The following is a 19,785-nucleotide window of genomic DNA, read 5'->3' on the forward strand; positions in this document are numbered from 1 at the left end:
AAAAATCAAACAAAGAAGAAAAAAATACATAATATTACAAAATTAGTAAAAAGAGGTGGAGAAAAAAAAATATAGCAACAATAACAGTAATAAAAAGAACGATGATGAGGATGAAATATGCGAAAAAGAAAGAGGAGAAAAAACACAAAAAAAAAGAAAGATGAGGAGGATGGAGAATATAAGATACAAACGTTGGAGGAGAAACGACGTGATTTCACGCGCGTATTATGTAAGTGGATTTTGTTGAATTAGGGTTAACTTGTATGAATTTGTATGTTAAAAGTACTTGTATGTATCGTGAGAATGATATTAAAATAATTTGATCGAGAGAATTTTTACAAGTATACTCTATACTCACTCTATCCGATATTAATTAGTAGTTTTCCATCTTATTCATTAAATTTTACTGTAAATAATTCTTGAAAGTAATTTATATCAACTGTATATTAAAATACGAAATTTACATAAAAAATATGCAAAATAATGACGGTAAAGCACGAATGTTGTAATAATAAATGGAAAAGTATAGGGTACCAACATATTATCTGCCAATTTCTGCCAACTCTTATTTATATTTGTGTTTCATGGAAGTGTGTTCGTAGATGTGTCTAATAATTAATATATTTTAAATACATATATAAAGAGACACATCCATAAAATATATTTATAAAGACACTTCTATTAAACACAGTTATAAAAAAGACATTTTTATTAGACACATCCACAAACACACTCTTATGAAACACAATTATAAATAAGAATTGGCAGAAGTTGGCAGATATGCTGTTGGTAACGTAGCGGAACCGTATTTTGAAATAATAAATTGGTATGGCAAGGTTGGCTAATTGGTTAAGTGTATGTTTCTCGACAAGACATGGAGATAACTATGTCGATGTTCTTCCTCTTCATAATAAGTTTAGCACGTGGTTGGATTGATTATGTTAAAATTTGGAAATCTAATAATAAACCACATGGATCCTCAAAATCTGGTCATATATGCCTCTGGACTTTGTGTTGTGTTATGTTATACTCCTCCAACAATTAACTTAATTGGACTTTATCTGTATGTGTAGTTGCTTTACTTTCATATCCCGTTGACTTGCTATTAACCCTGTCCGAAACACGTGAAATGCATGGTTGAATTATATTCCACGTTTTATTTTTGGATATAAGGTCGTCATAGACTCATAGTCATAGAAAGTCAAATATACCATGACTTGAGATCATTATTGCAATCTACTATATAAGTTCGAATGAATATATAGTTTTTTCTCCCTCACATACATGCATTACTTCAAATAAAGTATATATGAGAGCTCAGATTAATGATTGCTCATAATTTCTTATAAGATATATCTTTTTTAATTCACTATTAAATCACAATAAAATATAATGAATATCATTTATAATAAATTTAACTAAAATCGAATGTCAGAAAATGTTGAGGATTAGCAGATTTTAGTAATTTTAGTTAGTAAATGATAACACAAATATTAAATTGTTTTTAATAATTAAATTTTATTAATTTATATATATAAATTTTGATAAATATAGATATAAATTATGTTGATTTGTGTATATAAATTCTTATAATATAAATATAAATTATATATTTTATAAATGTATAATATACATATAAATATAAATTATTATTGATTAAATGTTGACTCAAAATAATAATATTTAATAATTATGCAATATTGCTGTATATATAAAAATTTTTGGACATTCTATTATTTTTATGCATACCCAATTAGCAATTATACATGGTTCACTCGTTCTACACACAGGAATAATTTTTGGCTGGGTCTCATCTCAAGTCATCTAAAGAAGTTGATGATTAAGGATGTTTGGGAAGTTTTAAAAGTAATTTTTTAAAATTTTTAATTTATAAAATGTAGTAATATTAATGTTTAGTGTAATTTTTAAAATCAAATTACAGTTATCTAAGAAACTATTTAGGAATTTATAAAAAAGTTAAAAAAAATAATTTCTCTCGTAATACTATTATTTTTTTTATCATATTTCTATAAAATAAGTACTTTTAGAGCTAAAAACTCAAACACAAAATAACTATAGTCATTTTTTGTTTAAACTATTTTATCAAAAAGAGCTTAATTAAGTTGTTTATCCAAACTGACCCTAAATCTTCTCGTACAGTTAATGATCAAACAAGTTAAAGAGGATAAAAGTTTAAGTTCTTTGATGTTTAGCAATTTTTTTTTCTAAACGCAGACGTGATTTTGCATCCTAAAAGCGCGTTCACTTGAGAAATAAGAAATTGTAGTTGTTCACTTAACGTGCATTTAGGTTTGTTGCTGGTGATTATTGGTTTTAATAATTTTTTCCATAATTTTTTTTATCATTTTTAATACTTTCTTTTATAGTTTAATTTTTAATTTTTTATTAAATTTTTTATTATAATTTTGTTATAATTGAATTATTGACTTTATTAAAAAAGACAAAATAAATAAAAAATTAATCATACATAACAATAAAATCATAAGTAATAAAATTTTATCGTCTAAAATAATACTAAATAAAAGAATACTGAAAATATTAAAATAATTATAAAATATTTTTTTATTTAATATTAAAAAATTTATCATTGTAATTCTTGTGCACGACTTATTATTCTAATTTTTTATAATATATATTATTATTCCTTTTAAAAATGATAAATTAAATAAAAAATTAATTATAAATAATAATAAAAATATAACTAGTAAAAATTTAAAATCTAAAACAATAATAAAAATAAAATTATTGAAATATTTAAAAAATATTAAAATATATTATTTTATATGTTATTTTTAATTTAATAAATAAATATTAATTTATATTATAAAAAATACTTAAAAATTGTCAATTTTTATATATTATTTTTAATTTCATAAATAAATATTAATTTTATTATAATAATAAAAAAATATAACATATTAAAATAGAATATTATACAAAATATTATATAAAAAATACTAAAAGAAGTATAAAAGAATTAAATATATTTAAAAAAATAATATTATAATTTAATATTATATTTTTTTAGTAATTAACTAATTATCTATTTAAAAGTGATTTTAACTAATATTATCTAAACAATATTTATTTTATTAAAATCAATTTTACTATAAAATTTTTAAACATAAATCATATTAACATAAACTCACTTCTACCCAAAATTAATTTTACAAAATCACTTTTATTCAAACACATACTAAGTCATCAAAAGAAATTAGTGATTAAGGCTTATGGTATTTGTAATATTACTCTTTCGTTTTCCTTTTTTTTGGTAATGTACTCTTTGATTTTTGTATTTAGTTAAGTGTCGTATAAAATTGGCTTTTTAAATTAAATACGCATCTAAAAAAACATTAATTCCCAAAATGCGCATGGCTGAAAATCTTTCTAAAAATGTACATTGTCATTTTTTGGCCTGTGCCCGTGAAATAGATTTAAACTCCATTTCACTGAAGGTACTCACAAAATGGACCATCCATGTCAGGGTCAGCTCTCACGAAATGGCTATCCCATTTCTATGATAGCAGCAGCGAAATGGAAAGAAGAACTCTAAACAGGTAGGCGTGAAATGGGTGTACTGCCAAGTTGAGACTCCATGTCTCATTGATAGCAATACTTGTGGAGATTTATCGTTGTTAAAATTTAAATGAGACAACTTTATTTTTTAGTATTATATTCATTCATGAAGTCAAAACAATATGATCAACGTTATTATCGGTTAATATTTCACATTTTATGACATAATTTTCAAGTTTTTAAATATATATACAGACTTATTTATTTATAAAAGCTATTAAATTAATTAATATTCCTTAGTAATATTACTAAAATACTATAGTTGAGTTTTGATTTGTGTGAAAAAAAACCATAATAATTTTGGTATTCAATATATATATATATATATATATATATATATATATATATATATATATATATATATATATATATATATATATATATATATTTATAAAAAAAAGTGTTATTCCTAGATTGATAAACTGATATAAAGAAAATATATATATATTGAATACCAAAGTTATTATGATTTTTTTCATACAAATTAATACTCAACGATAGTATTTTAGTAATATTACTAAGGAATATTAATCAATCTAATAGCTTTTATAAATAAATAAGTCTATATATATATATATATTTAAAAACTTGAAAATCATGTCATAAAATGTGAAATATTAACCGGTAACAACGTTGATCATATTGTTTTGACTTCATAAATGAATATAATTCCAATAAATAAAGTTGTCACATTTAAATTTTAACAAAGACAAATCTCCACAAGTATTGCTATCAATGAGACATGGAGTCTCAACTCGGCAGTACACCCATTTCACGCCTGCCTGCCGAGAGTTCTTCCTTCCATTCGCTGCTACCACCATGGAAATGGAATAACCATTTCGTGGGAGTTAGCCCTGACATGGATTGCCTATTTCGTGGGCATCTTCAGTGAAATGGAGTTTAAATCTATTTTACGGGCACAGGTCAAGAAATGGCAATGTGTCTTTTTAGAAAAATTTTCAGTTATGTGCATTTTGGGAATTAATATTTTTTAGATGTGCATTTAGGTAAAAAAAAATCGTATAAAATTAGTGTATGGTAATGTGAACGCAATAAGTGAAATGGGTTTGGCCCAAATAAACCACGAGACTGCTTCTATGAAGTCCAACGCTCTCTTTTGTTGGAAACTTTAGTTGTTGAGACAAAAGAAAATATTAGCCTGCAACTAAGCCCAACACATTTTCATTGACCCATTTTGGAAAGCCAGAAAATACTTCCCGCTTAATTTATAATTTATAATTACTTTTGTTTTTTTTTTTTTTGGTAAAGTTATAATTACTTTTGTTGTTATTCGACTTTAGCCTCGTTTTCATAAAAAGTAAATAAACCCGAACACGACACTAACTTCGTTGTCAATCTAGCAGAGACCATAAATTAACAATAAAGCTACTTAAAAAATAAAATTAATTGTTGTAAAATAAATAAATAAAAAAGATATAAATATAAGATAGAAGAATATAAATATAAAATTTTTAGTATTAATATTTATCAATATAATTTTTTAATATAATAGAAGTAATTTATATATATTACTAAGTAGGATCATATATAAAAGAGAGAAGAATATAAGAGAAAAAATATTGATATTGATTATTGATTGTGTGTTGTGTGAGGAGCTTAAACCTCTATTTATATACATACATGATGACATTTTTTCAAATTATATTAAATACAGTCATTCTTGAGAAACTATATTTCATGAAAAATGGGCATCCACATAAGGTGTGATAAGGTATTCTTATCACAACACTCTCCTTGAGTAGTCATTTAAGATTATACCTTATTAAAACCTTACTAAAGTAAACCCAATGAAAAAAAAACTTTAGTAAAAGAAAATGAGTACAATATTCTTTATGATGGGGACTGCTTCATTAAAAACCTTGTCAAGAAAAATCCAATGGGAAAAAAACCTAACTAAAGAAAAAAACCCTATTGTCGACATTATTTAATCTCTTGAGATCAGCGCATCCCAATTTCATGTACCAATCTTTCAAAGGAGGATTTTGGGAGCGACTTTATGAATAAATCAGTCAGATTGTCACTTGAGCGAATCTGTTGGACATCAGTTGTCTCTTGATTTTGCAGATCATTGGTGAAAAAGAATTTGGGAGAAATATGCTTTGTTCTATTGCCTTTGATATATCCACCATTAAGTTGAGCAATGCATGCTGTATTATCTTCAAACAGGACAGTTGGAGCTATCTTATGATCGATCAATCCACATGATAACAGAATATATTGGATCAAACTCCTGAGCCAAAAACACTCGCGACTTGTCTCGTGTATTGCTAGTATTTTAGCATGATTAGAGGATGTTGCCGCAATCGTCTGTTTCGCGGACCTCCATGATATAGTTTTACCACCATATGTGAACAGGTATCCTGTTTGAGATCTCCCTTTGTGTGGATCAGACAAGTATCCAGCATCTGCATAGCCAACTAATTGTAACTTTGATCCATAGGGATAAAACAATCACATATCAACCGTTCCATGAAGATATCGAAAGATTTGTTTGATTTCACTCCAATGTCTTCTGGTTGGAGAGGAACTATACCTTGCTAATAAATTCACAGCAAATGATATATCGGGTCGTGTATTATTAGCAAGATACATTAGCGCTCCAATGACACTAATATATGGTACTTCAGAACCAAGGATATCTTCATTTTCTTCTTTAGGACAGAATTGATCATTTTTCACATCCAAAGATCTTACAATCATTGGGGTACTTAATGGATGTGACTTATCCATATAAAATCTCTTTAAGATCTTTTATATGTATGTTGTTTAATGAATAAAGATTTCATCTTTTGTATGCTCGATCTACAGGTCGAGACAGAATTTAATCTTTCTAAGATCATTCATCTCAAACTCTTCTTTTAGAGCTTTTATAGTTGTTGGAATCTCTTCAGAAGTTCCAATAATATTTAAATCATCAACTTACACAGCAATTATAATGAATCCAGATGCAGATTTATTTATAAAAACACACGAGCAAATATCATCATTCTTGAATCCGTTTTTGGCCAGATACTCAGTAAGACGATTATACCATATTCATCCAGATTACTTCAGACAATATAAAGATCTTTGCAATTTAACTGAGTATAATCCTTGTGAATATTCATTGGATAGTTTAGATATCTTTAGTCCTTCAGGGACTTTCATATAGATATCACGATCTAATGAGCCGTATAAGTAGGCTGTTACCACATCCATTAAATGCATATGTAATTTATGATATGCGGTAAATTGACCAAATAACGTAATGTTATTGCATCCACTGCGGGGGAATATGTTTCTTCATAATCTATACCGAGCCTTTGTGAAAAACCTTGTGCTACAAGTCGAGCTTTGTAGCGTACAACTTCATTTTTCTCATTTTATTTTCTCACAAATACCTATCAGTATCCAATAGGTTTTACATCTTCTGGTGTACGGATTACAGGTCCAAAGACTTCATATTTTGCAAGTGAGTCTAACTCAGCCTTCATGACTTTTTTCTATTTCGGCCAATCATTTTTTTTGATATTTTTCGACTGTTCTTGGCTCAAAATCCTTATTTTCATGCATGATATTCAATGCCACATTATATGCAAATATTTCATTGACAATTATCTTATTTCGGTCCCATTTCTCTCCTGTAATGACATAATTTATCGAGATCTCGTCATTTTCACAATTTTCAGGTACATGAACGTCTTCTAGCATTAAAATTATATCAGAATCCTGGACAATTGTAGGTGTTTTTACTATATCTTTTTCAATAGGAACAGTATTTACCTCTTTTCTCTTTCGAGGATTTTTGTCTTCGGAACCGACAGGTCTGCCACACTTCTGGCGTGTATTTACTTCGGTGGCAATTTGTCCAACTAGGACATCAATTCGAATTGGGGTATTTTTCATTGGTATATAAGACTTGGTTATCCTCTTTGTATCGAAAAATGCATCAGGCAATTCATTTGCTATTCTTTGCAAATGTATAATCTTTTGAACTTCTAGTTCATATTGTCCTGATCGAGGATCTAAATGCATTAAGAATGATGAATTCCAATTAAGTTCCTTTTTAGGAAGCTTATTGTCTCCCCCTAATGTTGAAAATTTTGATTCATCAAAATGATAATCCGCAAACCGAGATTTAAATACATCTCTAATTTGTATCTCAAGATACCTCACTATAGAGGGAGAATCATATCCAACATATATCCCCAATTTTCTTTGGGGTCCCATTTTGGTACGATTAGGTGGTGCAATGAGAACATATATCGCACATCTGAATATTCTTAAATGGGAAACATTTGGCTGCTGGCCAAGAGCAAATTGCATAGGAGAGAACTGATGGTAACTCGTTGGCCTCAAACAAATAAGTGCTGCGACATGTAAAATAGCATGCCCCAAACCGAGGTGGGGAGATTTGTTCTCATAAGTAAGGGTCTAGCAATTAATTGGAGGCGTTAATAAGTGATTTTGCTAACCCATTTTGTGTGTGAACATGAACTATTGGATGTTCAACACTTATTCTATTAGCCAACAATAAGCATCAAAAGCTTGGGAAGTAAATTCGCCAGCATTATCAAGACGAATTACTTTAATTGAATTTTTTGGGAATTGTGCTTTTAATAGAATAATTTGAGCCAGTAATCTCGCAAATGCCAGGTTGCAAGAAGACAATAAGCACACATGACCATCTCGATTATGCGTCTATCATAACTATAAAATATCTAAAAGATCCACATAGTGGATGAATAGATCCACATATATCACCTTAATCCTTTCTAGAAATTTAGGAGACTCAAATCCAATTTTTACTGCTGATGGCCTTAAAATTAACTTCTTTTGAGAACATGCAGCACAACAAAATTCACTAAATTTAAGAATCTTCTGGTTCTTTAATGAATGTCCATGAGAGTTTTCAATAATTCTCTGCATTATGGTTGTTCTCGGATGACCCAATCGATCATGCCAAGTTATGAATTTATTTGGGCTAGTAAACTTTTGGTTTATAATGTCATGTGATTCAATTGCATTAATCTTGGTATAGTATAACCCAGATGAAAGTGAGGGTAACTTTTCTAATATAACCTTTTTATTTGAACCATGAGTTGTGATACATAAGTACTCATGACTTCCCTCATTCATAGTCTCAATATGATATCCATTTTGACGAATATCTTTGAAACTTAACAAGTTTCTTAGAGACTTCGTAGACAATAGTGCATTATTTATTATGAAATTTGCTCCTCTGAGAAACAAAATTATAGCTCTTTTAGAGCCTTCTATCACATTACCGGAGTCAATAATAGTATTAACACATTCTTCTTTTGGCACAAGATGGGAAAAATATATATCACTTTTGAGAATGGTGTGCGAACTTACACTATTCGCAAGGCATACATCTACATTATATATCCTTGTCATTTTCTTTAAAGATAAATAATAATAAAATGAGTAGTAATACATGCACAGTCAAATTAAATTCTTGATTGGAATTATTTTTCTTTAAGAAACACTGTACATAATATCATATTCTAAAATTTTATCATTATCACTATTATTATTAAAACTTGACACATTTAACGATTTCAAAATTCTTAAACATAAACATTAATATTTCATTATTTATATACATCATATTTAAAACTCAAATACATAAAAAATAAAACTTAAGAATAAGTTTCGTACATTATTTATTTACGTGAATACTTAACAATCCCACATTTTAAACTATTCCATCATTGATCAAATAACTAATATTTCCTTCAGGATCCTCAAAGAAATCTGACATATCATAATGAGTGGTGGAATTTTCAGCATCATTTGAAACAAAATTTGTTTCCTTTCTTTTGTCATCCTTTTTCAGAGGTGCTTGATAAAGATCGACTAGGTGCTTGGGGTACGACAGGTAGGCGACCAATGACCCTTTCCACCACAATATAAACACTTATCCTCTGTTGATTTATTTTGCCCAAAATTTCTTTCTTTATCCCACTTCTGGTGAGATCCTCTCTTTTGAACATAATTCCTTTTCATTCCATAATTTTTTTTGTTACCAAAACCTTTCCATTTACTTCAGGAAATGGGGCAGCGCCAGCTGGGCACACTTCGTGATTCTTTAAGAGCAATCATTGTTGCGTTCAGCAATAAGAAGGCAAGAAATTAGTTCAGAATATTTTTTAAATCATTTTTCTCGATACTGCTGCTGCAAGAGCACATTCGAGGCATAGAAGGTTGAGAAAGTTTTCTCTAATATATCATTATCAATTATCTTTTTTCAACATAATTTTATTCTCGAGGTGATTCAAAATATTGCAGAATTATATTCATTTATGGATTTAAAATCATGCAGACGCAAGTGCATACATTCATATCGAGTTTGAGGAAGTACCACACCGTCTTTTGATGATTATACTTTTCTTCAAGGTCTTTCCACATATCTGCAAGATCTTTTAATGTGAGATGTTCATTTTTCAATCCCCCATCAAGATGACGACGAAGGAAAATCATGGCCTTAGCTTTATCTTTCTGAGATACATTATTTTCAGCCTTAATGGTATATTTAAGATCCATTGAATCAAGATGGATTTCAACATTTAGTATCCATGATAAACAGTTGTTTCCAGATATATCAAGAGCATTAAATTCAAGATAAGAGAGTTTCGACATAATAAAAATTTGTTACCTGAGTATTCCTAAAATTTGATCAGAGTCTCGTGCTGATAACATGTTGTGAAATAAATAAATAAGGAAAATATAAATATAAGATAGAGAAATATAAATATAAAACTCTTAATATTATGTTCATCAATATAATTATTTTGATATAATAGAAGTAATTTATATATATTACCAAGTAAGGTCATATGTAAAAGGGGGAGAAGAGTATAAGAGAGAGAATACTGATATTGATTATTGATTGTGTGTTGTGTGACGGGGTTAAGCCTCTATTTATATACGTATATGATGACACTTTTTTAAACTATATTAAATACGGTCATTCTTAAAAAACTATATCTCATAAAAAATGGACATCCACATAAAATGTAATAAGATATTCTTATCACAACACTAATAATAAAAAACTGATTTGTTCTTTCACTTAAACAATGATTACAAATTTAAACAGAGTTAAAATTTATAATAAAGTAATCTTTAATTTATTAAATTGAGGAATAAAAAATCTTAAAAAATATCTTAAAAAGTGACTTAAATAAATACATTTATTTTTAAAAACAAATATATAAGTTAATTTTTTTACAAAATTTATTATTTTTTAAAAGTAAACAAAATGAATAAAAAACTAAAATAAATATTTATTTTTTAAAAAAGTATTTTTCCTATACTAAAAACACAAACAAAACTCAATATCCCTTGTTTTAGTATGGTAAACTAAAAAATTAATTAAAAAATAAATTAGTCGTTAATAATTAATTAATTTTTATTTAAAACATAATTCACTTTCTATGAATTGTTTTGACCCTATGGCTAATCGAGTCCATCAGGTTAAACTCGATTAAATTCGACTTTAATTAATTTGAATATCAATTTTAAAATTATAAAATTTGAACAACCTAATTATTCAATTAGTTTAATATTAATTAAAAAATCTAATAATATATTTATTTAAATTGATTATATATTGTTTTTTATTTTTTATTATTATTATTATCATATATTTATAATATTTAGAAAACTTTTTAATTTTTTTCTTTTTTTTTTAAGTTTTGTTGAATTTTATTTTCAATCAAATACCTAATTATTTATCTATTTAAACTGATTCAATTCGAATTTAATCAATTTAGATTAGTTGAAGTCTCTTCATATTCTATCCCAAAAAATATAACCAAATCTAAATAAATAGAATCTCATTTAAGAAATTCAACTACAGCTACATTTACCTGATTTAGTGGAAATAGGGTATTACGACAACACTTCAATCTTACTTATTTGGATAAGTAACTAACTCATAAGATATCTTCTATCTGTCTAGAAAGAAAATTTTAATAACTTCTTTAATAAAAAGGAACGGCCATCCACCATCAAAGATAGAACTACTCTTTAATTATTATTTTTTTTATAAATACACTAATACTTTCAGGTATATTTAGCATCTAATCTACTAAATCTATTAAAAATCAGGAAAAGCTCTACATCCATGTAAAAAATACATGGATGTTATCTAAGTAACTTCCTCCACACACGCGTTCTCCCACCCCACAGTCGTTTGTTATACACGCGTCTCATATAACATATCACGTTTTTGTTCTTCTTCTTCAACCTAATAAAATTTGTCGTTCTCCTCTATTCGCGTTTTTCTTCTCTACTCGCATTCTTCATTATTGATCTGCATTAAATTCAACGTAATAAGCTCTGTAGTTTTTCTTCTTCTTCGTTTTCTTCTTCGATCTACACTTCTGAATGGAAACAATGAATGATTCAACTTCAAATCAATTGAATGAGGTTATTACGTTGAGACAGCTAGGGAATGATTGCTACATGCTATCACAATAATCTTAAACATTGAACAAAGTAAAAAGAGGCCACCGAACCGAATAACATTCATTTGGTGAACCGAAATCACAAAGGCCACCGAACCGAACAATGTACATGTGGTGAATAAATGGTGATCAACTTTCAATCAACAATAATAGTATTTCTCCATGTAAAATGAGGCCACCAAACCGAACAACATTCATTTGGTGAACCGAAATCACAAAGGCTACCGAACCAACAATGTACATGTGGTGAATAAATGGTGATCAACTTTCAATCAACAAGAATAGTATTTCTCTTCCTCTTTCTCCTCCTCCTCCTTCTTCTTTCAAATTTGCGCTCGTAGGTTCTTCTTCTTCTTCTTCTTCAGTTCAGTGGATAGTGTAACTAGGGCTTTGAAATTGGTTGTTACTCTGTTCAGTACTTCTTTTGCATGGCAAAATACTATTATTGTTGATTGAAAGTTGATCACCATTTATTCACCACATGTACATTGTTCAGTTCGGTGGCCTTTGTGATTTCGGTTCACCAAATGAATGTTGTTCGGTTCGGTGGCCTCTTTTTACTTTGTTCAATATTTAAGATTATTGTGATGCGTTTCGGAAGAATAATCCAAATCGCACTCATTCAACTGATTTTGAAGTTGATTCATTCATTGTTTCAATTCAAAAGTCCAGATCGAAGAAGAAAACGAAGAAGAATAAGAAGAACCACAAAGCTAATTACGTTGAAGTCAATCCAGATCTATAACAAAGAACGCGAATAGAGAAGAAGAAGAAGAACAAGAAAGAAAACGCGATCAGAGGAGAACGGTGAAGTCTATAACGCGAGTAGAGAAGAAGAAGAAGAACTGAGGAAGAAGTAACGTTTTTTCATAATAAGCGGGCGCGTGTTTTCACTCTCATTAATGCGCGTGCCTCTATTTTGGATTGGATTAATTTAGTTACATGGTTACATGGATGTGTAGCGTGCCCCTTAAAAATCTGCATAAAATATTTGCTAACTTAAACATCGAAATTTCTTGTAGATACCACCTCTCACCTCTTTACGAAGAACTCAAACGACGACATCTCAACACAAATCGAACGAACACTGCTTCAAAAAAAATCTAAATCTCATATCCAAGCCCAAATCACCGTTTTAGGTAACCGTCAAAACAAGTTCCACTTATAAAAACCCTCAAATTCAAATCAATCCATACCAAGTAAAATAGAATCAGTTCGGGGTTTTCCAAATGAAGCCAAAACCGACCCGCAACACTTATTTTGGGGGTGATATGGCAATTGGCACGTAAAAGGTGAAACGTGACACGTAGTTAGACTTAGAACATTTGGCAGAAGACAAAAGAAAACGCAACCTCATCATCATTCTTCTCCATTCTTCTCCCTTCAAATTCCAATAATTCAAACTATATCAGCTTCCAATGTCCACCGTCAGAATCCAAGCTTCGGCGTGCGCGCTCTACTCCACCTTCAACCACCTCCGCCACCGCCCCAACTCCGTCGTTTCGCTCAGCAGGAATGCCAAGAATTCTAGCGCCCTCAAAGTACTCTCAATGTCTTCTTCTCCGCCTTCTGCGCCCTTCGAAATCTGCGTCAAAGCTTCCATAACCACTCCCAACAAGCTCGGAGACTGTAAAAACACCAACTTTCACTTTATTTTAGCTTCCCATTGCTTTGCCTGTTCGGAAAATTGAAATTAAATGATACATATTCAGGATGCACACAGACATGTGCTGTGATTCTCCATGACTTGAACGAGCTTGTGTGTTGTGAATAGTGCTGCTTTTGTTTTTGGTTTAGGAGCTTAATTGCATCCATATTATGCCTTGGAATTGGATGGTCATTGTAATGTAACTTATTTTCGAATTGTATAATTTTGATGAAATTGTCTGAGTCCTAGTTCTGAAATAATAAAGGAGGAGTTCAGTTCTGAAACTGTGTTTATTAGAGTGGAAATTTGATGCCTTTGAAGAAAATGGCAGTGGCGTTATCATGTGTTTCGTTTCAGTTTGTGTGTCTGGAATCAATAATTATTCATATGACTTCAATTGAGGGAGGAAAATATTTATGTTTGGTTTTGACCTTTGAACTTGAGGTTCCTATAATCAATTAGTGACGGTTGTTTGAATTGTCCTTCAGGTCCCTTCTGCCAAAGGGTGTTGCTGACTCTTGAGGAGAAACATCTTCCTTATGACCCCAAGTTGGTAGATTTGACCAACAAGCCAGAATGGTGATCTTCTGGTTCATTTCTTTTTGTTAAGTTCTTCCTTTGTACAAGAGTTTACAATTTGTTGTTGTTCTTCTTGTTCTTGTTCCTTTTCTTATTGTTTGTGTTACTGGTTGAGGTTCCTTAAAATCAATGCTGAGGGTAAAGTTCCTGTCATAAAGCTTGATGAGAAGTGGGTTTCTGATTCGGATATCATCACACAAATTCTGGAAGAGAAGTATCCTAGCCCACCATTGGTAACCCCACCCGAAAAAGCTACAGTGTATGTATCTATCTTCTAGATTTCCTGATCATTACTAGATACTTTTGTGCTATTATTATGTGTTTCTTGTGCTTGATGTACTTGGCTTGGAATATTTAGAGAGAAAAATGAAGCATGGTTGCTGCAAATTAGACAAGTCTAGCAACATTTGCTTTCTCCTCTGTCAGCTTTTTATTCTTAAATATTAAGTTGAATATATTAGATGTCCTCCAAATGACTAATACAGGCATGAATTTTTGTATGTAGTGGGTCGAAGATCTTTTCTACATTTATTGGATTTCTCAAGAGCAAAGATCCCAATGATGGAACAGAGCAAGCATTGCTAAGTGAACTAAGCTCTTTCAACGATTACCTTAAGGAAAATGTACGACTTATTTTTGCTTTTCTTTTTCTTCTATTGTTTGCATTCTTTATTGGGTCAGTAATTTGTTGATAAAGTCATAAACATATTTACCATCTTCTATGGTTCTCCTTGATGAACCAAAGTTTGATCTTTGTGCCGTTTCTGTGTATATGTCATGGAGTTATTATGAAAGCTCACATACCCATTCATGATATGCCAAAATCTATTTTTATCTTTATTCTTGTAGACATTCGCTGTAAAATGTACCACTGATATTTTTACTCCCTTTGCATAAGACGTCTGATTTGAATTGAGTTGATTGTTGAATTGGAAGCAAGTAGTCCAGAACTTATTCCTGAACTAGGAATCTGTTGCTTGAATCAATCCTGGGAGGTAGAGACATAAGCTAGAATCTCTCAATTCTTTCCCGTGCTCCAGGGTAAACTCTAATGTCATTTCCAGCACATTACTTGGACAAACATAGAGAAACAAGTTGTTTGACTAATCTAAGGGCCCTTTGCAGGCTTTTACTCCCATATAAGTCATTTAGGTTATCTGAGAGTGATTATGGAGAACTTGATTCATAATATTTGTATGGCACCCTTTGCTATTAATGTGACATCTTGTGTGCCACTAATTCGCCATGCTTAACTAGCAATTACTCTTTGGTATAATTTGAAGTCTGTAAATTAAAACTTGTGCAGGAAACTTCCTATATTTTCATTTAACGGATGATTCTTGCAATTTTCATATAGGGTCCTTTTGTCAATGGGAAAGACATATCTGCAGCTGACTTATCTATTGGACCAAAGCTGTATCATTTGGAGATTGCTTTGGGGCATTATAAGAAGTGGAAAGTTCCTGATTCACTTCAATCTTTGAAGTCTTATATGAAGGTATCTTAAAGCTGATTCTGCCCTCTCAACTTCTATCATTTATTTGTATTTGAGGAAAAACTCTAGAAGCTTCATTAACACCAATAGTTAGTTGTTACCATTTGTGCAAATCATGTGCAAAAAGTATTATGCTGTGATTGTCGAAAAACCGTAGGCAATGAACGAAAAAGCAATCAATCAGGACGAAGAAATACTTGATCCTTCTATTCAGAGTTCTGAGTGTTCACACTAAGTGAGATGCTCTCTCATTATGATATATAAAATCTCTTGTATGCCATTTTGAGTTTCATATATCATGGCAATGAATCCTTTTGCTAAAATTCACTGAAAGGTTGCAACGAAGTTTGTTGTTTGGTACAATACAGTGTATTAAAATGTGTTGGTTCATCTTGTTTGCTATAATCTAATAATGCTGAACATACAGGATATTTTCTCGAGGGAGTCATTCATTAAAACACGTGCACAACCCCAGGATGTGATTGAAGGTTGGCGTCCAAAAGTTGAGGGCTGATGATATGATGTTGAATAATTTCCATAAGACATTGAGGTTCTATGTATACATATAGCAATCCTTAAAGAGTTCATAACCTCTATCCTTTTTTGTATTATCCTAGGTAATTAAATCACTATCAGTCTATCACTTGCCATATAAGGTTAGTTGGCCACAGATTGTAATATGTTTGTTTGGTACTTGGTAGAGAGGCCAAGAGCCTTGCATGTAAGATTAAAATAATTGTATTCCCAAAAGGAGTCAGCATTACATTGCTTGTTTTTCCTTTAGCTGTGCACCGTTTTATTAGTACTTAGTAATATTGACTCAATAATTGAATGTAAGGCATAATAAGCCTTGTTAAAATGAATAAATATTATATAGGTGATTATATCTGAATTGAGTTGTAATTCCAAAAGCCAAATGTAAGGCATAATAAGCCTTGTTAAAATGAATAAATATTATATAGGTGATTATATCTGAATTGAGTTGTAATTCCAAAAGCCAAATGTAAGGCATAATAAGCCTTGTTAAAATGAATAAATATTATATAGGTGATTATATCTGAATTGAGTTGTAATTCCAAAAGCCAAAAATAAAACACATTTTAAGGGGAAGTAGAATAAACCGCTGTCTGTGGGGATCGAACCCACGACCACGTGGTTAAAAGCCACGCGCTCTACCACTGAGCTAAGACGGCTACTTGTTAATGTTAATTTTTTTATAAAAACTATTTTGATGCAAAACAAAACACCATTTAAAATACAATTTCCAATATAAAAAAAGATTTATATTCTAATAAAATTTATCATAACAAACTAAAATTAATTTAATATCCATACAAAATAAATTCACTTCACAGTTAATCAATGAATTTTGAATTCAAACAGGTTAAGAAAAAAATAACACTGTATTATAGATATAACGTGCAAAATCAATGATGCTATGTTAGATTAGGTATATATTAAAAATTGGTCATCAACTAACTATTATGTGTAAGAATTTGTATTTGACATCTCATAAGTTTTTTTAATTATATTATTATAAATAAATTTAATTATTTTTAGATTGTTTCTTACGAGTTCAATCCAAAACACAAAGAGGGTATAAATACCTCATATTACACTAACTATCTCTTTGACAATACCATAAAAGATAAGAGTATTGCTATTCATATAAATTTTTTTTGGCATATAAGTTATATAAGTCACTGACATAACGCGCATGTGAAATCACATTATTCTTTTTTGTATTCTGTGTTCCTTCTTCTCTTTCTTCTTTGCGTTTCTCTTCCTTTTTTTTGCATATTTTATCTTCATCGTCGGATTTTTTTATTACTTTTGTTTTTGCTGTATTTTTTTCCTCCTCTTTCTATTGATTTTGCAACATTATGTATTTTTTTTCTTGTTTGATTTTTTTTCTTCCAATAAGAATTATGAGAATATAAAATAAAAAGATGAAGAAGAAGAAGCAGCAAAAGATGAGGAGGAAGAATAGAAAGAGTTTTGAATTATGCAGAACTTATCAGCACACGTACACCGAAAATTCTTAAACAATACACTCGAATATCTTCGTGTTACACCCAAATTTGCTGCAAATATAGAAAAATATTTTTTCTAATGCTGTATTTTTTCTTCTTTTTTCCTTATTTCTTTTTTTTTTTTTAGTTGAATGAATGTAAGTTCATCATCTTCTAAGTAATTTTGCAGCATTATGTGTTTCTTCTTTTTTTTTTTTTTTATTCTTGTTAAAAGAGTAAAACAAGAAGAAACTTGGGAAGGTAAAATAAAAAGAAAAGATGAATCAGAAAAAGAAGAAGAAAAAGAAGAAGATGATGATGATGATGATGATGATAATAAAAAAAAAGAAGAAGCAGCAGCAGAATATGAGGATGAGGGAGAGGAAGAGTTTTGAATTATGTAAAACTTATCAGTACACATACACCAAAAAATTCTTAAATAATACACTCGAATATCTTCGTGTTACACCCAAATTTACTGCAAATACAGAAAAATGTTTCCTCTAATGCTGCATTTTTTTCGTCTTCTTCTTTTTCTTATTTCTTTCTTTCTTTTAGTTGAATGAATGCAAGTTCATCCTCTTCCAAGTAATTTTACAACATTATGGGTTTCTTTTTCTTCTTTGTTTTATTTTTCTTATTTTTATTCTTGTTAAAAGAGTAAAACAAAACAAGAAGAAAATTAAGAAGATAAAACAAGGGGAAAAAAGATGAATAAGAAAAAAAAAAGATGATAATAATGATGACGAAAAAGAAGAAGAAGCAACAAAACTTATCAGCACACATACACCGAAAATTCTTAAACAATACACTCAAATATATTCGTGTTATACCCAAATTTACTGCAAATACAAAAAAATATTTTCTTTAATGCAGAACTTTTACATTACATTCAATTTAAACCATCAACGATGAAATATTATCCACCTACAGAATCATAAATTACTAACGAAAAAATTAACTATAATCGAACCACATCTCAGTCACTTGATTGGATTCAAAACAATAATCAATTTTCTTCTGGTTCAATTGACAATCTAAACTTGAATTATTCATTATCTTCAACAGCAAAATAACTGATGATGGAGGAGACGAAATTCCAATAAAAAAGAAAGAGGAGGAAGATGAGGAGGTGGTGTTAGTGATGACGATAATAAAAAGGAAAAATAACGAAAAAGAAAAAACAGCAAGAAAAAAAAAACCATACAGTAACAACACGAATAAAAATATGTGCGCATAAATATAAATGACTTGTTTAGTGCCAACTGCTATCAAACAAACGCACATAACACCCATTTAGACACTTTGTTTAGTGCCAACTGATGTCATTGGTTCTTTCCTGGTTCTTTGCTAGGAAACTCGTACAAACGCTTTGTTCAAGCTGTCAAACAAACGCACATACCACGTCCCACCTTTTGGTCAAGTTATATCCTCATTTCCCTCCGTTGATATCCACTTTACCAAATGCACTTTTCTTTCTACAACAAATTGAACCCTAATCTTCACTTCGTCTATTTTTGGGTCAGATGTATCTTTTTCAGCAACTACATCTTCTTTTTTTTTATTGTAATGTCACCTATTTTGATATTTTCTTTTTTTTTTTTGCTCTTACTTATGTAAATGTTCTACCACAACTTTTTTATTACTACATTATAGCATGAGTTAAGATCCAAGTTTTTAAATTCTTCTTACATTCTCCTTAGAGTCTATTATATCATCTTCATTACTTGTTTTTAAACCATTTTTTCCTCTGCTTTGCTAATTTTTGTGTCCTTTCTTTTTTTTTTATTTGGTGATTTTTTTTTGGCTATTCTTTTCTTCCTTTTGGATGGTGCTCGCTTTTCTTTTATTTGTAGCACTCTTTATTTTTCTTTCTATTATTTTACTATTCCTCTTTAAAAGTTGTTTTCTCCAATTTTATCATTTTTTTTATATTAAATTTTTTACCTTTCTTTATAC

At 29.6% G+C, this 19,785-nt stretch overlaps 1 protein-coding gene and 1 non-coding gene across 2 annotated transcripts; one reads left to right on the plus strand and one right to left on the minus strand.

Annotated features, from left to right (window-relative positions):
* Positions 1 to 13,284: 13,284 nt before the first annotated feature.
* Positions 13,285 to 16,597, plus strand: LOC112791636 (glutathione S-transferase DHAR3, chloroplastic). Its single transcript, XM_025834547.3, has 6 exons — positions 13,285 to 13,721; positions 14,229 to 14,319; positions 14,435 to 14,578; positions 14,825 to 14,942; positions 15,677 to 15,817; positions 16,242 to 16,597. The coding sequence occupies exons 1-6, from the start codon at positions 13,511 to 13,513 to the stop codon at positions 16,326 to 16,328; spliced, it is 792 nt and encodes a 263-aa protein (XP_025690332.1). The 5' UTR covers positions 13,285 to 13,510; the 3' UTR covers positions 16,329 to 16,597.
* A 338-nt stretch (positions 16,598 to 16,935) lies between these two features.
* On the minus strand, positions 16,936 to 17,007 carry TRNAK-UUU (transfer RNA lysine (anticodon UUU)). Its single transcript has one exon. It is a non-coding gene; the product is annotated as a tRNA-Lys (tRNA).
* Positions 17,008 to 19,785: the final 2,778 nt, after the last annotated feature.

This window comes from Arachis hypogaea, chromosome 3 (genome assembly GCF_003086295.3).
Source record: "Arachis hypogaea cultivar Tifrunner chromosome 3, arahy.Tifrunner.gnm2.J5K5, whole genome shotgun sequence".
In the NCBI taxonomy this organism is placed as follows: Eukaryota; Viridiplantae; Streptophyta; class Magnoliopsida; order Fabales; family Fabaceae; genus Arachis; species Arachis hypogaea.